Source organism: Ambystoma mexicanum, chromosome 2p (genome assembly GCF_040938575.1).
Source record: "Ambystoma mexicanum isolate Mex_15411 chromosome 2p, UKY_AmexF1_1, whole genome shotgun sequence".
Taxonomy (NCBI): Eukaryota; Metazoa; Chordata; class Amphibia; order Caudata; family Ambystomatidae; genus Ambystoma; species Ambystoma mexicanum.
The window spans coordinates 1433534715-1433560793 of NC_090923.1; the positions used below are offsets into that span (position 1 = coordinate 1433534715).

The 26079-nt window shown below is 43.4% G+C and overlaps 1 protein-coding gene across 3 annotated transcripts in view; it reads left to right on the top strand.

The window, feature by feature from the left end:
• NOS3 (nitric oxide synthase 3) overlaps positions 1 to 26079 on the top strand; it is a 937759-nt gene that overhangs the window by 32855 nt on the left and 878825 nt on the right. The window contains exon 1 of one of the 3 annotated variants that reach the window (XM_069645959.1): positions 7248 to 7466. The exons of the other annotated variants lie outside the window; for them this stretch is intronic. Coding sequence (XP_069502060.1) covers positions 7375 to 7466 — 92 coding nt within the window. The 5' untranslated portion in view covers positions 7248 to 7374. Of the gene's footprint in view, positions 1 to 7247; positions 7467 to 26079 lie in introns of those variants that run through there. 3 annotated transcript variants of the gene reach the window in all.

Here is a 26079-nt window from a genome sequence, read left to right on the forward strand (position 1 = left end):
GGAATTTCAGGAGTTCCTCAAGTATAGATCAATTGATCACATAACATCCCTGTATCATCCTATTTCGAATGGACTCGTAGAAAGAATGAACAGGCTAGTAAAGAGTGTGATTCAAATGGCCATAGCCAACACCCTCCCGTGGAGAGAAACACTTAAAGAAGTCTTATGTGCATATAGGACAACTCCACACTCTACCACCAACGTTGAACCCTTCACCATGATGCGAGGCAGAGCAGCGTGCAATCGTCTTAGACCTGCATGGATCTTCATGGACACTGGAGAAGCAAAGTGGAACATGGACCAGGTCCTGAAAACAGTGAAGGAGAGGCAAGTAAAATACAAAACATACTATGATTCAGGAAACAAAGTAAAGGAAATGATGATCCAAGAAGGAGACTGGGTATGCGTTAGAGAGCCCAAGAAAAAACTTAAAGGAGAGTCCAGCTTCAGGTCCCCGCAAAAGGTAGTGAGCTGTCATGGCAAATCCGTGATGTTAGATGATGGGAAGAGATGGTCTGGTGACGATCTTGTGAAGATAGAAATGGACTCCAATAGACCAGGCACAAGCAAAGACAATAGCATCTCACCAAGTCCAGTCAAGGACAGAGACACATCCATTGAGGACAGTTTTGGAACAACAGAAATACTTCACCACAGGAATCAAGGAAGTGACAAGTTCAGCAATGTACATGACCAAACTCCAGCTGGAGGACTGTCCAAGAGAAATTGTAGGGCCATCCGAAACTTCAATAGTGACTATCTCTACTATTAGCAACACCTGCCACAGTATCCTTTTCTTGTTTGCTATGAATAACTATGTATCATCAATTCTATGCATATGTTAAGTTTGCAAAACTGTTCAATCCACCTTTCCCTTCCCTTCCTTCTCCTCCCCCTCTATCGTCTTTCCCCCCTTTCAATCCCCTTCCCCTGCTTTATGTAAGAAGGGAGATGTTACATAGAATACACTGACAATGATGTCAGTGGAAACTCAGGTAACGGAGTGTTCCTGCGAAGGGAGCGTTCATGCCATTCCACTCCCAGCGGTCCCACACTCCGGGGGCCTTCAATAAAGCTTGTGTTAAAGCTTACATTTGTCCGCCTCTTTACTACAGCGGCCCACCAGCGCAACCTAAGGAGACTTGGAGATAGGGTGGGACACCTAGACAATCTCTGTCTCCCTTTTGGACATTTGTGTCTAGCACAGAGGACCATTGCACTTTAGCCGGAGAGAGTGTTGCACTAGATGATCTTTGGGAGGATAGCTCAGGGGCAACGTGCTCGCCTTGGAAGCAATGACGACACGGAGCAACACAGGTTGGATCCCCAGGTCCGCGTTTAGATACCTCTGGGTGTTAAGCACGTTATAAATAACATATCATATCATAGGTGATTTAGCCCGTTATTGTGTTATAGTACTCCTGATATGCACATTTGTCTACCATCTCTAGCTGCCCCTACAGAGATGTTTTTTTCTGAAGAGAAGGTGTTGCTCTCATAATCTGACTGCATTTATTTCATGCAGTGTTCTTAGGCAACCACCTGTCCCATAATTGTGCACGTACTAAAATCAGAAAGCCCTTTGCAAATGCTACCTGATTGTACTGTGACTGCAAACCTGGAAAAAAAAGAGTCTTAAGTATGAGAGTAAAGCTTTGAGTTAATCATAAATACTGGCAATCACTCTAACCAATGTTTATGTTTAATTCAAAGTGTTCCATCCCTGACACGTTGGTGTATTGTGAGAGTCCATAAACGGGAGGGTGCACATCCACATGCGTCCATTGCACACATGGCGTGGGAATAAAGCTGTACCCGGCTGATGAGGCCTAACAAGGCCACAAACGTGCCCGTGGTAACTCGTGCATGGAGGATGTAATTTAATCGTTTGGCTTGGACTGCTCCCAGTGTTGGCTGGACCAAGACTAATATGCTTAATGCTCGTCCAGTAGACGTCTTTATCACCCATGTTTAGGCTCACATGATCAAATTCATGTGCTTGGTGCTAGATTGTTTATCAATATTCTGAAGGAAAATAGAACATAGAGAATATATTGTTTCATTTTTGCATATTGAAATCCTGCTACAGTGATTTAATAAAATTAATAAATAAGAATCATGGATTTCCTTCGCAGGAATCGTGGTCGATTTCTCACTACTGGTTAACTATTTAAAAACACCCCAATAAAGAAGATCTGACACTTTCAGACCAGGTGTGAACACTTGTGTTAGGCCACTCGTTTAGTTACAGTCTTGGGAAGGTTCCTTTGTTACTTGCAATGTTTATCCCACCAGACACTACTTGGGCCCTGCCTCAGATATTGTTTTGGAACGCATTCGGGCTCATTACCTCCACGTCCACTCTTCCTCCTCCCAGTACTTACTTCATGAGGCACCTGCCCCCGACACAGGACCTTCTTCTATTTCTTTAAATCTCTATAACTCCTCCCCCACATCCATGTCACTCAGTTTAATTTTTCCTGCCTCCGGCAGGTTGGACTTTTTCTTCCCGGTGCGGAGCACCGATTGCTGGCCCCCTGGGGGGGGCTGTGTGGCGGGACCCTTGGCTCCCTCAGGTGCGGCGCTGCTCCTGGGCCCCCCTGCGGGGCTTGGGGTCACAGTTGAGCTGGATTGCCTCGCTCGGTTCTTTGCTGGGCTCCGGACCGCAGCGGGAGCATTGTGTCCCGGGTCCTGCACGGCCCCGGGAAGCTAAGGAGAGGGGAGGACTGGGCTTGATGTTTTTCCCCTCTCCTCCTGTTTTGGCCGTCTTGATTCGACTTGGCAGTATAGGCTAGCCTTCCCTTTTGTTGTGAGGCCTCTCTGCTTCTTGTCGTGGGGTGACAGTGGCAGAAAGTCTTTGGGAGTGCGGGGGCTCTGTTCTGTCGCAGGCATGTCACATACCACCTGCTCCTCAGACACACGGCCCAGGATGCACCGGATGTTAGCTGCATTATCTGGGGGAAGGTAAGGAGAGGGGAGGACTGTGCTTGATATTTTTCCCCTCGCCTTCTGGTATGGCCATCTTGACTCCTTCGAAAGGCTGTTACCTCGTGCTCTGTGTACACATCTTTATTGGAAATGATGGCAAGCACTTGGCAGTATGGGCTAGCCTTCCCTTTTTGTTGTGAGGCCTCTGCTTCTTTTCGTGGGGTGTCTGTGACAGAGTATTTGAAAGTGTGGGGGCTCTGTACTGTCACATGCATGTCACATACCACCCGCTCCTCAGACACACACAGCCCAGGATGCAACGGATGTTGGCTGCATTCCTTGCGTGCTGCCTGTGAATACGGCGCAGATTTGGACACGTCTGCAAGCGGCCGGAAGGGTACCGGCCTGGCATAGTCTACACTTCGGGTTCAAGTATCAGCGGTGCTGACTCGGTCCTTCAACCTTCCTAGACCGACGCATTGGAACGATCTAGAGCATGGGGCTACCAGCTACTGGATACAGGGCTCAAGCCACCTCTCAGTCATGTGGCATGTTAGTGGTGTGTTTGGGTCTGTGCTAGCTATGGACGCAGACTCCTTGTCCTGTCCTCTTCCTCTAAACTGCGCGAGGGAAAGTCGAAGGAGTTGATTTGTTTTTCCCTTGTCCGGCATGGGATTATGGAAAATGCATCATGGAAGTAACGGCCTTGCAGGGGGTTCCCAGTGTCTCTTCTTTTAGGGCCTAGGTCCTCCGGTGCCGACGTGTTGCTTTCACGCCTCCTCTCAGACTTGTGGGAAGTGATAGGGCACATGTCTGTGCTTAGAGGGGTTCTCAGAGCCCCTGGTGCCGGTGGAGGGGGATGTCACTTCAGTGGGTTTTCCAGTATAGGCATACCTCAGGTAGGGGGTTGCCTTTGATGTCGGCTATCCGGGATGGATTGCTTTCCCCGCTTTGTGACAGTACTCTGCCCTTTTGACGCCAGCCTGGTGGCTCCTCTGTCAGCTGAGGGGGCCATAGTCTGCTGGACTTCTGGGCTGTCCAGTATCTTCCTTTTGATAGGTCAGATCTTTTTGTGGGCTGACAAGCATGCTGTTATATTGTGGCGCAGGCCTGTTTCAACGTCCTGTGATTTCCCTCTGGTGCAAGTGCAGTGACTGGCGGTTTTCCCTGGCTCCTCGTCTCTATCTTCTCGGAGGTGTATGGGACCGGTGGGGTTCGGCTTCCTGGGTAATGGGCTCCTTCTGGAGGGGGTATCAGTTGCCGTTCCTGTCTCCTCCTGTCCAGGTTTGCATGGTTAGGACTTTGGTACCCAGCTCACGGTCCAAGTAGTTGGCCATGGGATCCGTTCTCTCCGAACGGTTTTTGTGGGTTACCGTCTTGCCCGTTCCTCTCCCTGTTCAGGGTCAAGTTTTCTACTTGCGGGTGTTCCTGGTCCCTATGCCTTCTAGGATGTGTCACCTGCTTATGGGTCTCAAGACCCTGCACTGCTTGTCCGGACGTCTGGGGAGAGCGTACTCTGGATGTTGTGCAGGGGGGGCGCTTGCTGGCTGTTCTGGGTTCTCAGAAGGCAGTATGTCTCAGCTCGCCTGTTGTTGAAGTTACAGGGCACGTGGCGTCTTGCATGTTTTCCAGTTCCTTGAGCCCGTCTTCGGTTACGTCTCCTGGTGTCTTATACTCTCTCCCACTGGCTCCCGACATCTCAGCTTTCGCAGTTTTGTTTTCAGTGTCCCCAGCGCTGCGAGTGTCCCTGCTATGGTGGCGGGGGGTTTCAGGTCTACAGGCTGAGGTGTGCATGGTCCTTCCTCCTGTGGCCTCTCCTACTACCAACACCAGCAGAAAGGGTCTTCATTGGGGGTCCTCTCAGCTCAAGGGTTGTGAGATCTGGGGAGAGCCGGCGATCATCCAATTGGTCCGGCCACTCCTTGAATGCTCTGGCAGCGCTGATAGGCACCTGGGAGGAATCTCATCTGGTGTCTCTGGTGGCCTCACGTATCAGAAGGGTGGACAATGTTCAAGCGGATCTTCTCAGACGCCGGTTTTCACTCCTCTGCGGAACTGGTCCTGTTGGCCCAGGTCTTTGCGGTGACCTGTGTCAGATTAGGGTCCCTGGTTCTAGACCTGTTTGCATCCCCGGCCTCAGCAGAAGTTCCCCTCTTCTGCTCTAGGTTTCAGGCTGAGGGGGTTGGGGGATGGACGCCCTCTCTGTACAGTGGCCTTGGGGTTTTTCCTTTATGCCTTTCCGCCTATTCCCCTTCTGCCCCGGGTGGTTTGGCGCATCAGAGTGTCCAGGGTGACTGTGTTGTTGTTTGCTCCGTTCTGGTCCCGCCGGAGTTGGTTCCCCTCTCTGTTGGAGTTTCGGTCCTAGGAACCTTGGCTGGTTCCGAGGTGGCCGTGTCCCCTTCAAGGGGATCTGCGGTTGGAATTCCACCAGATGCAATGGGCGGTGTGGCTATTGCTCAGTCTAGGTTGATATCTCAGTGGTTCTCAGATCCTGTAGTTGGGTCCAAATGGATACTCTTAGACCCTCCACTCTGAAGGTGTTAGGCAGACACTGGGGCCATTTCCGAGACTGGTATGGGCGGTCTGGGATCCCTCCCCTGCGTTCTGGCCTCTGCTATCCTTCAGTTCCTTCAGGAGGGGTTTTGACAGGGGCCTGGCAGTTTTTCCAGGCTTCACTCTCAGTAGGCCTCCATGAAATTACTTTTGGGGGACTCCGACGGTCACTTGGATGGGGAGGTGTTGGTGGGGAAATTGATCCAGGATTTTTCTTCTTCCCGTCCTTGTGCTGATAAAGGGCGTTCCTCTTGGGATCTCCCTCTTGTATTACGGTTCCTTCACGGGCCTCCTTTTGAGCCCATTTCCGAGATTGATATCAAACATCTTACACTGAAATCTGCTTTTCTTATTGCCCTCACTTCTGCCCGTAGGCTTGGGGAGATTGGGGCTCTCTTATGTCACGCTCCTTTCCTGAGGGTGCTGCCAGACTCGGTGGTGCCGGGGTGTGGTCCGATGTTTCTCCCTTCAGTTGTCTCTCGGTTTTCACACCTCTCAGGGTCTGGTTCTCCCCGACTTCTTTCATGATCCAAGAACGCCTGCGGAGGTGGCTCGGCTTAACATTGATGTCCGACGGGACGCGTTGGAGTATTTGGCTTGGTTTGCTTTTTCCACCAATCTGATAGTCTTCTGATTGCTTGTGGTCCGGCTGGGGCTGGGCATAACGCATCTGTGGTTTCCATTTTCCGGTGGTTCCGGGTTGTGATCTCTAGGGCCTATGTGGCTTCTGGCCTGCCTGTGCACAATCGGGGGCGGTCTGCCAGGGGTTTGGCGGCTTCCTGGGCCGATGCAAGGAGGGTTTTTCTCTGCAAGAGATTTGTATGGCTGCCGCCTTGGCTGGTCTAGGCATTTTCATCAACCGCTATGGGTTTAGTTTCTCCCACTCGGGGGTTGGTTCCTTCCTGGTTGGAGTTTTGTCTGCGGGGATGTGATTTAAGAGTTATTGTGGGTGTGCTTTGCTGCACTGTTTTTGGTTCTGTGTCTCATTGGGACCTTTTCCCCGTTGCTGCTTTGGTATACCTCATGAAGTAAGTACTGGGACGAGGAAGAGTGGACGTGGAGGTAATGCTCTGATTACTTACCGGTAATCTTCATTACTCCTAGTCCTACTTTTCCTCGTCACAGTACTGACGACCCTCCTCACCCTCCCTCCGGGGAAGGTCCCATGCTCCGGCTTGGTAATATGAAACTGAGTGACATGGATGTGGGGGAGGAGTTATAGAGATTTAAAGAAATAGAAGAAGGTCCTGTGTCGGAGGCAGGTGCCTTATGAAGTAAGTACTGTGACGAGGAAGAGTAGGACTAGGAGTAATGAAGATTACTGGTAAGTAATCAGATCATTTTAAAGCTCTGCCCCCCACGTGTGCAGCATTCAGTGTCCCACAGATTCATCCATGGTGTGTATGTCCCTGGTGGGAGAGCAGGCTATGAACTCAGAGCACTCGCCAGATTTGCATAGCTCTCACCTCACAAGCTTTTGGTGGGTGTCGCCAAGAGTTGACTCACGCCAAGCCTCCTGCACGCCCATTCATTTCAATGGGCCTCTCACCCGACACAAATAAATCGGGTGTTTTCACCTGCCTTTACGTCACAAATAGTTGAGAGCTATGGATTTGGTACTCCGCCGTCCAGGTGCACTGCTCCAGGCCCACATCCGGCTCAGGTGCTCCTTGCTGGCTCTCTGCCGCGAAGCTTCCAGAAGGCTGATGATGATGAGCACATGTATTTATACCTCCTGGATCGCATGTCACTGCGGCGGCCTCCCTGCCCCGCCAAGGTCAGGCCCACCGGCGCAGCTGCGCCAGCAGCGCCATCTGCTCCACGCCGTTATCGCGGGGGTTTTGGAGGAGGCGAGGATTGGACAGCGGCGGAGCCAGGTGTGTGTCCCTTCGGATGGAGACGGTTCCTCTTCCGCCGGGGCTCCGCGTGGGAGCCTCGGCCAACGGAGCGGTGACCTCTGACCTAGCCAGCCAACCGACAAGCAGGTAAACAACGTTTCGGAATGGCGGAGGCCCCAGGTGTGCACAGCCCGCAGCGATAAGTAACTGGCGCAGAAAGCGTAAACCGTCACGCCTTGGCGCTGCGTCGCAGCCGCGCGGCGGTTAGAATGGTGACAATGGAATGTGCGTAGTGTTGATCAGCCAGTTACAAAGCTCAGCTCGGGCTTATAAAAGCGGCGTGACTCGTGGGTGGCAGATTCAAATCCTAGCAGTGTGAGCTCATCTCCTCCTTCTACTACTACTCCTCCTCCTCATGAGGCGGATAAAAGGAGGACCAGTTTTGATTTGGCAATAATTGTATATGTTCTGTGTAAAGGGCTTTGGCTAAAAGTGATATATAAAAAAAGATGTCATCAAGGATCGAAGATCCAGTGGCATAATGTGCACTTTAATACATTAGAAGACTTTAATGGTGCACGATAGCACCAGGCAATTCTATTCTGAACACACTGGAATTACCCTGCACACAAGAAATACATTTAACAAAAGTGGCAAGCACAAAAGCGTATGCCCAAGAAAATGTCTCGAGTCACACAATGCATGGTCTGCTGGGGAAGCCAGGATTAGAACGCATCGCTCTTGATCGCAAAATCAGCCATTCATCAATCGGGCCAAACCTCCTCCCCCTGTAAAACTACTTTTGCTGGCCTTGGGACCATAGCTTGGAGAGTTCTCACACCGATTGTCAGACTATTTTATTTCAATGGTGCATGCTTGAAGACGCACGTACACTTTTTATAGGACTTGAAATTTCCATTTTAACCATCCACATGCATGAGCAAAACTGATTACAGTCGCAAGGTAATCAGTTAATCATATGGCACTGTTTCTCTCGATTGACATCTTTATGTCTTTGAAGTACAGTTGTAACACCCAGGAGATGTTTACGTCTCACATTACTCCCCCCATTATAACTGGAAAATCCAGCTATAATCCTACTTTTGGTTTACATGCTGTATAAGGATTTGTTTATGGGTCTGTTTGGTTCAATATATGTTTTGTGTATTTTTCAAGTCAAGTCTATTTCTTTGACACTTGAAAGCCAAGCATTAATTCATATCTGTACCATCCAAAGCCAAGAAGTTGTGTGGTCAAATGGGGTTTAAGCGGCTTTTCTATTTAAGTGAAGTGTGTGATCCCGGGCAACTCCTTCTATTTCACTGTGCCTATCTGCCAAAATAGGGAGGCCCTAAAAGATCATTATTTTTATATTGTAGACTATTAAAAAAACTGAATTGTGGTTAGACAGTAGTGTGGCTCCGTGTATAATAAGCACAGTGAATAGTCATATATTTCACATTACAAAAGTATTGGATTCTTGACTTACTGCTAGCAAAATCTTGTAATGTAACTTCCCATGTTGCACTCAAATATACAATATTATTAATATTACTCTCTGTGATGTCACTTCGAGTTGTGTCAATACATATGTACATTTGGGGGCCACACCAATCCTAGTACTGGATCTAATTGCTCCAGTTGGATTATTGCAGAGGAACATTTACTGCCTGATTCATGGAATTATCTGCACCGAAAACGTAGATTTGCGCTCCTTTCTACCCGAAAATCCCCATACTTCAAACAGGGATGTTTTCGGCGCAGATAATTCCATGACTTTGGCACTTTATGTTACTCTGGATGCGTGGTCATTACTCAGGGCTGTAATTGTTTTCAATGGTTAGAAGTACTACTAGGTAAAATGGCCATTATTACTCATGGCAATTTAGAGATGCTAACATTGTCTAGTAGCGTGTGTCACATTTATGCAGCTGCATACATGCCAACATTTTAGATTGCCCACGTGGGACATTTTGAGATGAAAAGAGGGAGAATTAAATTCACCCATTTACTTGCATTGGGGTGAGGGACATCTTTGAAGCGAGAACACAAGCTATGAAAAATAGACACGTGTTTTGTCCTTATCGTATATAAGGAGTGTTGGCATGTGTGCAGCTAAGCCTAAAAGTCAGGGAGAGTGATACACTCTGCAGAGATACTTTTCACATCCAGTGAAACTCGCTCCCCCTCAGTAAGTGTTTACCAGGGCTTGATGTTTGAAGCCAGTCTCAGGGCATGGGAGGGGTGATGAGTTTAGGAAACCAGAGGGCAGGCCTCCTGCCAAACCCAGCTGAAGTCACTCTGCACAGTGGGTGGAACAATCTCTCCTTAAGAGGCCTGTGCACAGCATTTGTTAGCTGGCAAAGGCTCAATCCACTAAAGAAGTATAAATGATGCAGGTTGTGCATGGTGTGATTCTGGAAAGGCTTTTCTGTAGAATGCAGTGTGCCTGTCTAGTGCTTAGATGGAAGTTGCCTCTATCAGAGCACTGCCAGGGCGCAGGCCCAAAGCAGTTTTGAGTATTTCTGTATTTTGCATGGGAATGCAAAAACATTTGAGGGTATTCACCTCTTAAAAAAGCTTAAATACTGCATAGGCCATAATACAGCAGGCAATATTTCGAAATACAGCCCATTTTTACTGTTAACACAGCATTCAAAATAAGACCAAAAGTGCTATACTACGTCATATAGCAACCATGGAGATATATTGTGATATTGTGAACAGTGACTGTATACTTCTCACAATCACAGGGAGCAGGGATTTTTCTTGAAGTGGTAGCAAGTGAGCCTTTGCATTGAAGAGGATCTGTTGGAAACATTTGTTACCATGTGTCGGGGGTTGCATAATAATCAGGGGTTGGTGTATTGAGAAGCTGCCAGGGTTGGGGTTTTGAGGTTGGGTCTGGGCAAGGAAAGGATCCAGTCAGGCTTTCAGAGGGTCAATCATCAAGATAATGAAGATGGTTGATCACGCTGATGCAGTTCTTGAAATAATCCACCTTTCATTCAGCTAGATACTTTAATTTGTTTTAATATGGTGTCTACTGTTATCCTACCAAGGTTGGCATTGGTTTTTAATGTCACAGTTTGAATAGTTATTGTTCAGTTTGGGTAGTTATTGTTCGATCATCAGTACATGCCAATTTACCCATTAGGATAATAATTTTTGGATCATCAAAACTTGCATGTTCGTGTTTCACCACTCAGAGCTTTTTCAAGCCCAAGCAAACATTCTTATGACACACATATTTTAAATCTTCAATAGTAAAGTTATCTATCCACAATGAAGTCAGTTAACTTTCAAATCTTCTTACACATATAAATATTTTCTAAATAAGTATAATTAATTCCTTATAATTAAACATTATAACACACCAACAATCTAAAGAGAAATACTTAAAGGGAAATAAACATAAGAAAAAATATATTCGTTTTTCTAGATTAATAAAACATTAAAGACAATCACAAAGGCATTTGTGCTTATTATAGTCTGGCACAGACACATTCTATTTACAAAAAGTACTCAGATAATTGCCAATTTTGTATGTAAATTTTACCATTAAATTATATAATTCGTTTTATTTTAGTTTTCTAAGTGTGTTACATAATTGAAATCCTAATACTGCCTCAGCAGTCAACCCAACTATAGGCTACATTTTCATATGCATGCCCATCTTTCCAAATTCCAATTCTAGGTCACAAATAAGTATAGTCCATTCTCTAAAATACCATAAACAATACAATTGGATATGTCTTGCTCACTATCAAAGTTAGTTTGTTTCCCAATCTTATCTATTTTACGCTTTTCACATGACACAGCTCAGTCGTTTATAAATTGTCTAACTCCATCTGTAGGGAAAATCAATTCATGCTTTAGAAAGGTTAGTCCTTAAGTTAGTCAGACTTTTGAGGTAGTATTTAGAAATAAGAGATGACCCTCACCCACTTATTTTATGATCTCCTAAATTATAATGTATCTTTGTCTCACGTATTTCGTTGCATTCTACCTTTCTGTTATCTATCCATTATATGATTCTGACCCCTTGATTAATAAATAGATAAATGGCCCATCATTAGGACTAATCTTCGGTTAGATCGTGGTATAGGAAGCTTGTATCCATATACAGCAGTCAAAATAACGTACTGTAATATAGGGATGTTGTTCATCTCAGTCATGTTTGGGTCCATTCCTGTAATTTTTGGCGTACTGTGTGCTATTCGGTCACCTTCTTGAATTCCTGTTATAGTGCTTTCTTTCAGCAGTGGATGTCATAACATGCATGTGTGATGTCATAACAAATTGCCAAGAGTGTAGTTGTTAACTTGTAAAGTGTTTAAGATCGCACTCTTGATTAACATGACTAATCAATACACAGCCTACTACACCAAGGTTAGGACATTAATTGCTTTCATTAGTGCTGAGAACTTCATTTATTATTTAATACATTCAAAATTAGTGTATCAGACTGTACTGCTATAAAAGATCTAATTCTTGTTGGCAATTGGTTTTACTTGACATTTAAACTCAGCCATATTTGCTTGTTTCCGTTTTAATGGATGCATTTTTCTATAATCTGGTGTATTGATATTGGAATTTCCAATATAAATTCATTGATGTTTGCTAATGACAAAGCTTTATAAGCTTCTTGCCAGAACTCAGTCATTTTGGATACATTTTTCTATACTCTGTGGAATTCATTTAGTAAATTCCTATATAAATCCATTTATTTTCACCTATAACAAACCATTATGACAATTACTTCAAGATAATGCCATCCTCTTGACACTATCTTATTAAAATGTGTAAAGACTACAAACCAATTCATCTCATATCAAGTGCACAAGATAAATCATCAAAGATAAGCCAACTCGTGCCCCGTATTAAGTGTCAGATGGTTTGTATGCAGTTTGCATGCATACCTCACCTCGGTTAGTCTCAAACTCAGTTCTCAACTACTGCCTCTTGCAGTTGGTTTCACAGTTTTTATGCCAATGAACTCAATCTCTTTTTTATTGTGGCGGTGCTCCTTTTGGCATTGTTGAGCTAAATCTAATACCATATCTGGGCTTCCAATTGTACATGTTCTCAAATCCTTTTACTCAATTCTCTGATTGTCCTGCATATATTTTCCTGCATATACATACTATTGCATACACCGCATATTTACTTCTGCAGTTGATGAATTGTGTAATCTGTACCTTATGTTCATTAGCTGAGACAAATGATTTAACATTATTCTTTGGAAATGTGCACATATTACACGAGCCACATTTGAACAAACATGCGACCTGTTGCCCTTGATTCAGCCATATTAGTGTTCCATTTGTCGTCTTCTCCATAAAACTCAAACATAACTGAGCGCATAATGTTTATTCAGTAGTTTCTACTCTCACCGGTATACTGCTTTATAAATAATTTTACCTCTCTCTTTACATTTTGGAATGAGCAAATCAGTCCTTTGTTCTTTGCTTTCTTCCACTGTTTTGATGGCGTTCCTATTGTGGCCTCTCTAAAGAAAACTACTCCCAATCAAGAGGGATTGAGTATGCTGGAATTACAGTTTAACTGTATGCCAATGTTTTTATTGTTTAAGTGTGCTGCATACTCATGTTATTCTTGTCTGTACCTTTCCAGATCACAAAGATGTAATCTATATACTGACACCATATGGTATTATGTGGTTAATCATTATTATTTGTTAAGGCATGCATCAGTTCATATTCACCCATAAACAGATTTGCTAGTAATGGGGCATAGCATGTGCCCATTGCTATACCTTTCATTTGTTTGTAGTATTCCCCATTAAACAGAAAAAATATTATTGTCCAAAGTAAATCTTTACTCCTCAATTATCCCATAATGCAACAAATATGGCAACAGTGGCCACAGAGAAATAGCCCAAAGCCCAAAGCCCTAACGGGCAAGGTTATGATCTATGGATGAGTATATTTTTTTTACATCGAAAGTCACCAGTATGCATTCATCTTGCCAAGCAATGAATCTCTAATATTAGAACAGAGTTTCTGTACTACTGGTCTAATAACTGTGTCTATAAAATGGACATAGTTTCTGTAGCTCAGCTAATACCATAAATGTATTATACAAACAAGCTATTTACTGTGCAAAAAAGCAATTTTACATGGAACAAATTGAGACAGCGGCATCTGCTCTGAAGAAACTTAGTCAAATCCTAAATAATCTGGAACACCCGATTTCTACAAAATCAGCACTCAGCTTGATCAGAATGGTGCAATTTGCTTTTAAATACGTTTAACAACAAAATATAAAACAATCAACAGCAGAACACTTGGATCACACCTTTACTACAGACAGTTTCATTTTATCATAAAGATCTTCAGATTTACTGCCTCTTTGCCAATGCACCATTCTTACTAAAGATCATTGACAAAGTAGCAAAACTAAAGAGGTGATGGCTGGCAGGTTTAGAATAAAGTGAAATAAAGCAGTTAGAGCTGCGGAGTCCTCTTTTTTAGGGGGCTTTGTGGCAAAGGACTACTATGAATCTATAATGCGACAAGAATACCACAAAAACAGCTACCCGCCTACACACGTGCCAGGTGTGTCTAGTTGCACAACGTGCTACCTTTCATGTCGGTCAATTATTTGCGAAAGAAAACATAGAGAAATACATATTTTAATTCATGGATACAAAACACTTAGAAAAATTAAAAACAGGAGAGACAAAAAATGCACATAACATTCCATAAGAGAACCTATACTGAAAAACAATTGTCTTAACCAGTTGGTTTTAACTGAACACATTCGTCAGATGCTGGTGATGTAGTGAGGTTAGTAAACAAATAAGGTGACATCCTATTATTAAATGAAACCTAGATGCAATTCACTATCCTTGACTTTGTTAATTTTTCTGTCCTTGACTTTGTCGACACCAAAGAGTGTGTTTCTGGGTCCTTGCAAAAGATGGTTAAACAGGCTCAGTAGCTAGTTATTTAATGCTATCAGGCATGCGTCAGACCCGTCTTCAGGACTTGATTCATATAGATCTCCCAAATTTCAGAAATAGTTCATTGGTAAATTTCCTTTTCGTGGTTTATTTGGGGTGTGTGGCCTTGATTTTAGAACAAATGCGGACAGGATTCACTGGTCCCAACTGTGATTTCTTTTCAAGGATTTTGAAACAGTAACGCAGCTCTGTTGGACCTCACGGCTTCACCAGGCAAAGAACAGGATTCTGCGTAAACCACGTTTGGTGTTGACAAAGTCAAGGACAGAAAAATTAACAAAGTCAAGGATAGTGAATTGCAAACTAATGTGTTCAGTTAAAACCAACTGGTCAAGACAATTGTTTTTCAGTATAGGTTCTCTTATGGAATGTTATGTGCATTTTTGTGTCTCCTGTTTTTAATTTTTCTAAGTGTTTTGTATCGATGAATTAAAATATGTATTTCTGTTTTCTGTCGCAAATAATTGACTGACATGAAAGGTAGCACGTTGTGCAACTAGACACACCTAGCACGTGTGTAGGCGGGTAGCTGTTTTTGTGGTATTCTTGTTGCATTATAGGTTTAGAATAAATCCTAACCTCTGGCATTGCCCTGGGCAACCCTCCAGACCATCGTTCTTAGCCTGCCAAGCCATTAGAAAAGGGGAAAGACCATATGCAAATAAAGCTTAGTCCCACCCCAAAAAGGGCAGACCACTGCAAACTGCTCGGTCACATCCCTTCTGCACAAGACCACAAGCATTTCCAGACATATTATTGCCTCTTTGGGCCTTATCAGTGAGGAGTAGCTTGGGTTTATAGGTTCAGCAGGCACCGGACCCATGTCTGGGCATACCCATGCCACTTGGGTTGGTTACAACAAAACAAAAGAGATGATGTCTGGAAGGTTTAGAACTGATCTTAACCTGTGGCATTAGTCTGGGCAGCCATCCAGACCATCGTTCTTCGCTTGCCAAGCCATTACAAAAATTACAAAGTAGCAAAGCATCTGCTCCAAACCCATCTTTTTGAAGGAAATGTTGCTTGATGACTACCGGTCTGGTTTTCTGCCACATAGAAATACAGAGACAGCGTTGATTGATGCCAAGGACCAACTATTAAACATCAATGAACAAGAAGCAACAGGCATTTTGATGTTGCTTGTCCTGTCAGCAGTGTTTGATAAGCTAGATCACTCAGTCCTGATTTCGAGATTGTGCAAATTAGGTATATTATCAAAAACCTCAAAATGGCTACTATCATTCTTAACAGTCAGAGGGGCTCAAGTGCAAGTTGATGTTTGTTCCTCATCAGATAGCAATATTGAGTGTGGAGTTCCTCCACTTATTTAATGTGTGTACCTGATGACACTGCATGATTGGCTGCTGTCCCACAGAATGTACATTTTCAAAATTATGCGGGCAACACCCACCTAATCTTTCCAAGAAATGATGAGCCATATTATAAGAACAAAACAAACACCTTTCAAGGCATCAAAGGTTGGATGGAAGAGAACTAATCTAGTTGTAATCCATCCAAAACAGAATGTCTAATTCGGTCTACATGTCAAGCAAGACTAAAAGAAAAGGATGACTTTAAAATGGCGCCTCTTTCAAGCACAGAAGAACAAAGTACTACCATAGCCGAAGCTGTTATTGGGTCACGTATTGACTATGAAAGCACGCTATTTCTCGGGGCACGCCAGGATGTAATTGACAGTTTCCAGCTACTCCAGACCATGGCTGCAAGAATAGTTACCTGTACTCTGAAAAAGGTCCATATCACACCTATCATTAAAACGTTACACTGGCTCCAAGCCAGAATCAAATAAAAAGCCCTGGAAAAAATTGTGTGCGAAGCCTTGCATGGCATAAGCCCACTTTATCTGCAGAAAAAGTTTACATTTTATCAACCCTCCAGATCGCTACGTTCAGCCCGCATAAAAACATCTTTTTGTACCTTGATATAGAAAAGTACAGGCACTAGGGAAATCTTTTCATGTACTGTCTGGGAAGGTCTGGAATATACTGTTAAGACGGATTTCTGAACTCTGTCCTGGCGGCGCAGAAGTTCAGAAGGCCAACCTAATTACTTGGAACAGGGTAACCTCTGGACAAGCCAGACCAATCAGGGTAGTGATCGCGGCAGTCAAGACTAGGTCTCAAGAGGGGTGAGGGTGACTGAAAGCCCGCAATGAGCACACAAAGCAAGGACACTTACAAACTACTCCGAACAGGTGTTATATTAAAAATATATACACATTTATTCCAAGGCCTTTAAAACAATGACCGTAGCGAGAAATCACAATACAACTCTAATAAACCAACACATACAATACCAATACAATATATATACAAATACAACAAGTCTCAAGCGTTATATGCACGAAATGTGTAGTCCACCTAAAAGGGAAGGAAAACAGGCAGTGCGAAATAATGCTTAGACCCAGTCCGTCTTCAGAGGCACCTAACTAAAAGGAAGTCCGAGCCCTACGAAGAGTGGAGCCTTGTGCTCAAAAGTACCTGCACACGCTGGTGCCAATGGGCAAAAAGGGGAGTCTCTTCGAGGGAGTCAGGTAGTTCAGTTTAGTGCACAAATGAAGAAGAACAGAGTTCCGCGACTCAAGCGCAGCCTCTACTGTGGGCAGAAGCAGAGCGCAAGTACGGAAAGGCGTGCTGTTTTGACACAGCGGGGAAAAGCTGTGGGCTCCTGCAGGAGGGCGACCAGTTCCTAGCTATGCTACTCACCGGTCCCCGATGCAAGCAGACTCGGGCTTCTCCGCGTCAGTTTCAGTCGCTGGCAGGTTCAGGAGAGCAGGGGACGTCTCGTCGTCGTGTTGATTCTGCAGCAGCAGAGTTGAGTTGAAGATGTCTCAAACGAAGTGAACCCGCACAGTTTGTTACCACAGCAGGGCAACGGAGCGGCCGTGTGTATCTGAGCCAAATGTACACTACTCACTTCAGACCTGGGAACGCCAAGTGTACGAATTGTGTGAGAGTGACAAGGACTCGAAATACTGCACAACCTGGCGGCGGTTACAGAGCAAGACTCCTGTGTAGGCTGGTCAGTCTGCTGGATGGCCCAGAGACACTTCCGAAAGCTTACAAGCAGGAGATGGTGAAGATGCCGAGAATAGCTGTCCCCGCTATTCCAAGGGTCGAAGTACCAGTACAGGCCTTCTGGTTCGATCAGAGGTAAAAAGGGTTTCACAAGGCGACAGCAGTGCAGAGGAGCAGTCCTTCAGCGGGTCACCAGCGATTCCTCGGTTCAGCCTCGTGGTTGCAGGATACTTGGCTCCTGTATTCCTTCGTTCGTGAGAACTCAGGAGATCGACATGGTAGTGGCGTTTCCAGCCCCCTCTTATCCACGGTTCTCTTTGCGCCAAAACTGAGTGGACCCAATGGGAGATCCGCTCATCAACACTCACACCATACGTGGACCTATCACGGACCAAGGTGGTCCCAGGCATTCACACCACCCTAGACTCTCTGGCACCCAGGATATGTATTGGGACCAGACATCCCAGCCCACATCCTGGAGGCACACACCAGGCCTGTAGAAGCCCACGAAAGCATCCGTGTTTCGCGGGAAAGTACATGCCCAAATAAGGAAGGCCCCAGGTCGGCTCGACCTGGGGAAAGTGAAGGGAGCAAGACGGTCAGCGGACAGGACAAAGGAGCCTCGTGTTCTGGCCATTTTGGGAGCCAGGCCACCATTTTGGGCTAAGCGCGAGAAACGCGCTTAAAACGCCAAAAGGAGCTCAAAACACAAGAAACAATCGCTGCTACCATTCCCGTCCGTGAATCACTTGCACCGATCAGTTACAATCCAAAAAGAGTATCTAGGGCCTGTAGAAGGCTAGAGACCCAAGAGAGCAGTAATTTAGCTTACAGTGCCCTCTTGTGTCATGTTGCACAAAAGCCGCAACATGATAAAAGAAACTACAGAAAACAGCGTTTCCCGGTACTGACTGTCTTAAGGACATGTCAGTTTCCCCGTAAGAATGGAGCGAAAGCCCAGAGAAGTGCGGCAGAAGGCTGCACTTCTCTGGCAAAGTCGAGAACAAGGTGAAAAACAACAGCAAAAAGTTTAGGGGTTGCCACATGGAAGGAAAATTACCTACAATTACGAAATCTTTCCTAACACATACTCTAGCTTCAAAGTACTGATGAAATGATGTCATTTAGACGTAAGCTTAAAACCTTCTTATTTCAAAAAAAGTTCCTATGGCTCCCTGATCTACTTTCATGGAATGCAATCCCCACTGTGCTTAGATGCTCTCGGGCCATTAGCGCAATATAAATACATAGAGACATAGATATAGACAGAACACTCATGATGGGTCATATTTCAGGTAGCAAGTCATACTCTCTGTGGATTTTCTGAACTTAATAGATCGCCGGTATGGTCATATATCCATTGGCCAGAAATGCCTTTTAATCATCTGTTAACATACCCTTCATATACCATTAATTAATTCCCATTGTGTATTATCGATTTAATAGCATTTTTTCTTTTAGCTTTGTGTAACAGCCTGGTATTTCCAGCTGTGTCATGTCTTGTTTATTATAAGCTTATCTATTAAGAAAGACTATATTCCCACCCTTATCAGCTTCTTTGGTAATGATGTTGTCATCTTTCAAAAATCATTCTAAAGCAACTTTTTCTTCTTCCCAAGTAAAGTTTTGTTGCTGCAATTCTTTCTTGATTTTGGACGTGTGTGTTTATGAATAGCCATAACCAGAGGCTTGTGAGATGTGTGACTCAAGTTATCCTATTTCAGATTGAGAGTAAATATTGACTTAGGTTTCAATTCAGAGGTTATAATTGTATCTGATACGATGGTCAGATTCTTCATGATCTGATAGTCTGATAGTCAGTTCCTTTCTCCAAGGACAATAGTAACTGGGTGTTCTTAACACCTGTGTACAGGTGCGTTATAAATGACTTATATCATATAATATCCTTAATGGTTAAATCACTAATAGGTATTTCTGTGTGTCCAGTTTCAGTTAGCTGCACTTTATTATCAATTTACACCTACATGGCTGTTTTGATGGGGCAAATGCAAGCCCCTTTATTAATACTCTCACTTTTGGGTCCAGAACCCCATTTGAAATATTAAGTTTTAGCATCTGGGTTAGCTCTTTTTCTGGATGTTCTGCTGTCCCTTGCACCCTGATCTGGTTGTCAGCCTCAGCGTTTCTTCTAACTCTTCCAAATCTGTGTCCTATTCCTCTTCTTCCAATGGCTTTGGTATTCGAATTGTAGTATATTTTTGCAATGGTTCCTATCATTTGTGCCTGGTTTGTTGTTCATTTTCCTGTTTACCCTCCTTATTTCTGTGTTTGATCTTCAAAATCTCCTTTCTTAGTTTCCTTAGTAGTTGTTGGAGATGGGTCTTGCAATGAAGTGGCTCCTCGTTTCTCAATATCAGAGTAACATCTCACATGTATATTTAGAAGTATTATATTTAGGTTGAAATGTGTATACTCTGTCATCCCTATAATCCTAATCTTTAAAAAAATGCCTTGTCTTCCTCGGCTTTACCATATCTTGGTGTTGTTTAAGGACTTCATCTAAAGTATTATTGTTCTTCTTTTAGTTGCCATAATGAGTCAATTTCCCTAATTAATATATACGTGTGTTGTTCGATCCTTACATGCTCTCTATCCACATGTTCTTTGAGCAATCCCATCACATTTCTGGAACTGGCATTGAGATTTTCCTCCCATTTTGCCACTATGCCGGAGTCATCTACACTGTTGAAATCTAGAAAAATACGTATTCTCAGTCTTATCTGCATCTTATTTTGTTCAAGATAATTATGAATGGTTGTTCTTTCCCACTATTTACTGATGCCTCTCCTGTCTTGCCAGACCTTTGCCAAAGTGTTTTTTGGGACGACTTTGTTCTTTTAAAATCATTACTAATACTCCATCTTGGGGAAAACAAAGATTTAATATTTTTGTATCTTTTCTGCTTTTAAGTGACCATCTTTCTAAAAATCTCAATTTAGGTGTCCTCTTGACTACAGGAGAATGGCATTTAAATTAAATTAGGATATAGGTAGAATAAATCATGTGATGGGCCTATATCTTTCACTTGTATATTTCTATGTAGCAATATCTCGATATATATATATATATATATATATATATAAAGCAGAACATCTGTTAGTTTGTTTATTATACAATTCCACACTCTTCCATGAATCTGCACCAAATTATGCATAGTTACCTGTTAGGGCACTCTGGAGATTACTGGCTACATGACATTTGGACACCCCACCCCTTTGCCTGGATTTCAGCCCCTTCACACATGAGACAGTTGCCTCAAATCGGCAGAACATCCACGTGGCCGTAGAAGAACCTGGCCAACCTCATTCTATGTGTCTCAACTTGAGCTACAAAACACAGAGGCCTTGAAAACCACATTTCAAGGCCTTGGGATGCACCGTTTCTGAGATATTTGCACTGCAATGCACTGCACCTCGCCAGGGGAAGCAGCAGGTGGGGAGAGTGCACAGAAGGTCCCAGTATGTTGCAGCACACTAACTCTTGCCTCCCATCCATGTCTGCTCCGGGGTATGTCAGCCAGCCACATGCACCCATTCTCAGTGCAATTTACTTCAGAGTGCAATGCACATCTAGTGATAAGCGACTCGGAACAGCGTATCACTTATTTTCAACAATTGATGAGAGTGTTATCATGTCTGTCTACAGAACCTGTGCGGAGTATGGGTACTTTTTGCTAGTTCTTAGTAAGGACTTGCTGCTTGTGCTTATCAGACTATGGCACTCTCAGCCTGTGCCATCAAATAATTTAGATAGTGAACATGACTGATCATACTGATGTGTGGGTTCTTGAAATAATCCACCTTTCATTCAACTAGATCATTTTATTCATGTTAATGTGGTAGAGACAATTATCCTATCAAGGGTTTCATTGATTTTTAATATAACAGTTCTGATAGTTGTTGACTGATCATCGAAACATGCTATTATACCAATTAGGATTATTCTTATTAGATAATCACAGCCTGCCTACACGTGTTTCACCTCTCCTGGCTTTTTCAAGGCAGAGCAAGGCGTATTTTATATCTTTAATTGTAGAGATATCTATTCACAATGAAGTCAGTTAACTTTCAAGTATTCTTTCACATTTAAATATTTACAAAACATCTTTATATATAATTAAGCATTAAAAACACCAGTAATCAAGAGAAAAATTATTAACAAAGACAGGCAAATAAAAGAAAGAAATATATTAGTTTGACTATATGAGTGAAAACATTAAAGACAATCCTATAGGCATTTGTGCTTATGCGCTTGGATGGATACATTCTATTTATGATCTGTACAATAATTGCAAACATAGCATGTTTGTTTCACCACTGAATTATACAATTCACTTAGTTTGTATTAGTTCTGTATTTTCTTCGCAAAGGAGGACGGCATGCAGATTATCACTCAAAGAGCTATACCACACAACGAAACAGCTGAAAACCTAACATTGCCTCACCATTACATCATCAGCGCACATCAAACGGTGCCATGCTTTACAAGCACCTCACATCTAGACCCACTTGCCACACTAACAACCTTTCACAAATCAGCACAGGTAAACTCTTGAACCTAACATGGCTCCTTCAAAGGAGTCTACATAACTAAGGGAACTTTCCTGTCATCCCACTAAGATGTTAAACCTCCCCTTAGCACAAAACTCTGGACTGACCAACAAAATTCCAGCACCACCTCTGAACTAAAATGTGACATGCTACACACTCTCTACAGAGCACGGATACACACAAAAACCTCACATCACCCACTACTGCTTCAGTTAAACTCCTTTTGGACATTTTAAAGACCTCGATAAAGCCAAAAAACAATAAACCTCGATAAAGACAAAAAACAAGAACCAGGAAGTCAAAGATGCCCATAGATTGCACTGTGCATGAAGTAGGACTTTCGGTTGTGGGTCTTAAAAAGTATACCTAAAGCTTTTAATGCCACTTTTCACAGGGTACAACCCTGCACTCCTTGTGCCTTAATGCAAGGCTATTACAAACCTTACTGGCTTCTCTGCCTTACCCTTTGTCTCAGACTTTTAGGGCCTCATTACAAGTTTGCGGTGTAGGAAAAAACTGGTTGTAGTTCTGTTATTGCCACTTTTTGGGCGCTAATGACATTACCACCATTTTTACCACACCTCTAATCTACAAGTCTGGTCCTGGAGTTGAGGATTTACCTCCAGCATGTGCTGGATGTTAATTACCACTTTAAAGCTACATATCAGCAGAATTACTTCTTGCAGTATTTCTGCCACAATCCCTAAAGGACTGCTATGGTGTCCAGAAATGGGAATTAACAGTCATTCCACTACTTGAAATCCATGGTAAACTCAGGTGACTAAATTGCAGTAAAAGTAAACGAGTTTGGTGGTAATTTACCACCGAATTACCACCAAACTCATAATGAGGCCCAAGGAAGTCACTTACCCCCAACGTTTAAGCATTTATTTTTAACTCGCTGTCCCCGGCCACGCGTTGCTGTGGCTCGGTCTGGTTAAATGGAAAAGAAAGAAAAGAGAAAGTGCACGCTTCTAATATGTTTAATTTGACAATGCTTTTGGGTAGTTTTTAATGGCTCTGGCGGTTCTCCAAGTTGAGGCAGTTTAATTTTCCCAGCGGCGCAACACATTCCTTTCGTTTGTCCATTAAATTCCAGAGCCTTGCAACAAGGACACACTTCAGTCATGGTGCCGATGAGAACATGCCGGCTCAAACTATAATCATCAGCTGGTTTTCCCAGGGGCGCAACACATTGCTTTCGTTTCTCCACTAAATTTCAGAGCCTTGCAATAAGGACACACTTCAGTCATGGTGCCGATGATAACATGACGGCTCAAACTATAATCATAATATAATCATCAGCTGGGTTGTAACGAAATGCAAGGCGATTGTAATCGCGTGACTGCTAAACACAGAGTCGTGTTTGACGCTGATCTTTCAGCCACTCTCAGCCTATCGTGTTCATTCGGTTGAGAACGAAGCAGATCTGAAGCTGCAGAATGCGATCGTCATGCTCGCAACCGTGCATACTAAAGTCTGGCTGCACGTCGCCTGCTGCTTTCTCGGCAAGTATTTGAGCCATTCTAAATCAGAAACATTAAAATGAAATTGTAAAATAACGTGTGTTGCTTTTACGTTCAACAGATGGCGCTGTTTTTCAGAAAAAGCATGTTTTTACCTGTCACAGGTGTGACATCTATGTGTAGTAGGTATATAAAAACGCGCGCCTATTTGAATGCAGCGTTGTGTTAAAATTTCAAAGCAATCAGTGATCACCTTTTAGAGATTTAAGATTTTGAACAAACAAACATTTACATTTTTATTTATATAGATAGATGGTGATTTGTACATTTGTGTATTCTGTGCAAGCTGCTACATGATAATTCAGGACAAAGCGCACACACAGTCGGGTAACAAAGTGGGGGACAACATAGATTTAAACAGCTAAGGACACTCTTATAACAATTCACAAGTAATTTGTATTGCATTCCCGATTTTGAAAGTGCTATGGTGCAGACAGGTCATTGTACATAGGTTTATGAACACCAGCCAGGCCACCAGATAAGATTACCAGGCCTTTTTACGCATTAAAATATTGAAAATATGACACCTTTTTATCTTTCTGTGCATATAATTTATGCACCAGTTGAGAACAGGGCAGTGCAACAGCCAGGTCACTTGTCAGAAACCAGAACATCATGATTTAAATCTGCCTGGATGAAAGTGCATGCCGTAGAGAAGCACTCTGAAAACAAGACATTTGCTCTCTGAGCTGTGTTCATTTAGCTTTTCAGAAAGAAACAGCACAGTTCTATAATTCATGTTTTCATTTGTTCAACCTCTGTACTTCGTGTCTGTAGATGTAGGGAGAGGAGTATTATGCATCATATTTATTTTCCTTGCATGTATCATGTTGTGATGCATCAGCTTTAGCAGCACCAGTGGTCCAGGGGTGAATTTCAGTTTCTAAACCATCAATGAGCCCCACACCTCTAGTACACCAGAAGTAATCCAAACAGATTGCAAACACAAACAAATTGTAAACCTCCTTGTCCAATTTTGGTAACGTGGACAGAACAGCAGGCTTATCTCCACAAGGTCGTGGATCATTGGTTAGTTGCAACACAACAAATATACAATTATTACCCAGTGATAAAAGGGACTGCCAGTCAAGGTTTTAACAAAAATATCTACTTTATTTATATCACAACAGACATATCTAGCAAAACTACGAAATTCAACCAACCCTGTAAAAGAAAGCAGAGGACAGGCCGTTTCAAAGAAGGAAAAGGGTTGAACTCTGGGTACTGACAGGAGGGTAATTAATATGGTTAGTAACCACAACAGTTTAAGATTTCTTGGCTTCAGAACAAAGGGAGCAATGGGTCTTAAAATGTCTCTAGGGCATTCTGAGAAGGACCAGAGGGCTATCACCACAATGCACCTTGTGCTGTAGGGGTTCTTGGTGAAGGACAGGGTTGAGTTGACTTCAAGGTGCTTTGTAGGCTTCTGTTACCGAGTTCAAGATGGGAGTCAGCTGCGGGTATCAGGCGACAAGATGGTTCGGTGAGCAAAGCTGAACAAACAGCTGCATGCTGGCCTACATTTCAGCTCAAGGTCAGGAATCATTGTCTCAGTGCTGATTGGTAGTTCTGAAGCACTGGGAAAGACATCTTGCATGTCTTTAAGTGACGGTGGCTTGACAACAGTCAGCGTTGCTGTCGGTTGCGAATCCAGGAACTCGACTAGCTTGAAAATGTCCTTTAAGGCAGACGTCGGTAGATGCTCATCGAGGCACTTCTCTTCGATGGGCTTGTGTTGTCCTTTAAGGCAGATGGCCCACCACTGTGGAGCGTGTTGCAGACGTCTGCCTTATCCTTGGTTGTAGGTTCAGCGACCATCTGGCACTCCCTATCCAGGGAACTTGCTGCAGAGCCTAGCAGGGCATGATGTGTGCTGGCTGGGTACCGGTTCTGGAGAGGCTGGAGGATCCTCTGAGTTCTGTATCTCCCTCTATTCCATGGCAGGTGTTTAGGGGAGACATTTTGCTTCCTTCTTGGATATCCTGGCCTTTCTACACTGGAGGAAGATGTAAGCCAGACTGTAAAAAGTGAGCAAAAGATGTCCTCATTTTTTGAAGGGGGCTATGTGTATCAGGACAAGAGCAGTATAATCTCATATATGTTCCACAGATAGCTATCCTACTTTTGGACATTCAGGTTGTAGGAGTTGCCCCAATTCAAACTACGTACATCTGTATTAACTCAATTCAACAGTAGTACAAAAGGTCAGTGAAAACATACACATATTTTAATAGTAAAAAAATACACATAAAAATCGTTTTATCCAATAGACTATGTCCAGTTAATGTTTCAAACATGAACACAAACATTTTCCTGAGGTTGGTCTACCATCATCCATTTAATTAAACATTTATAAAAAGCAAAGGCGTGGGCACACCCACTGTGCATATGGTTGAATTAATCAAACTGGTATCAGTAATAAGATTGAACACTTAGTTACCATTGGGAAGTATCCTTTGTAACAAACATTATGCTTTTTAAAGTGCATGCATGGTTGCATTGCATAAACATATTTTTCAGAGTTCCTGATTATACACCATCCAGATTCATATATGTGGTTTGTTAATTTATATTAATGCGTAATAAAAGGTTTTCAACAAGTGTAATACATTGTTTGAATATTCAAAACGGGAGGGT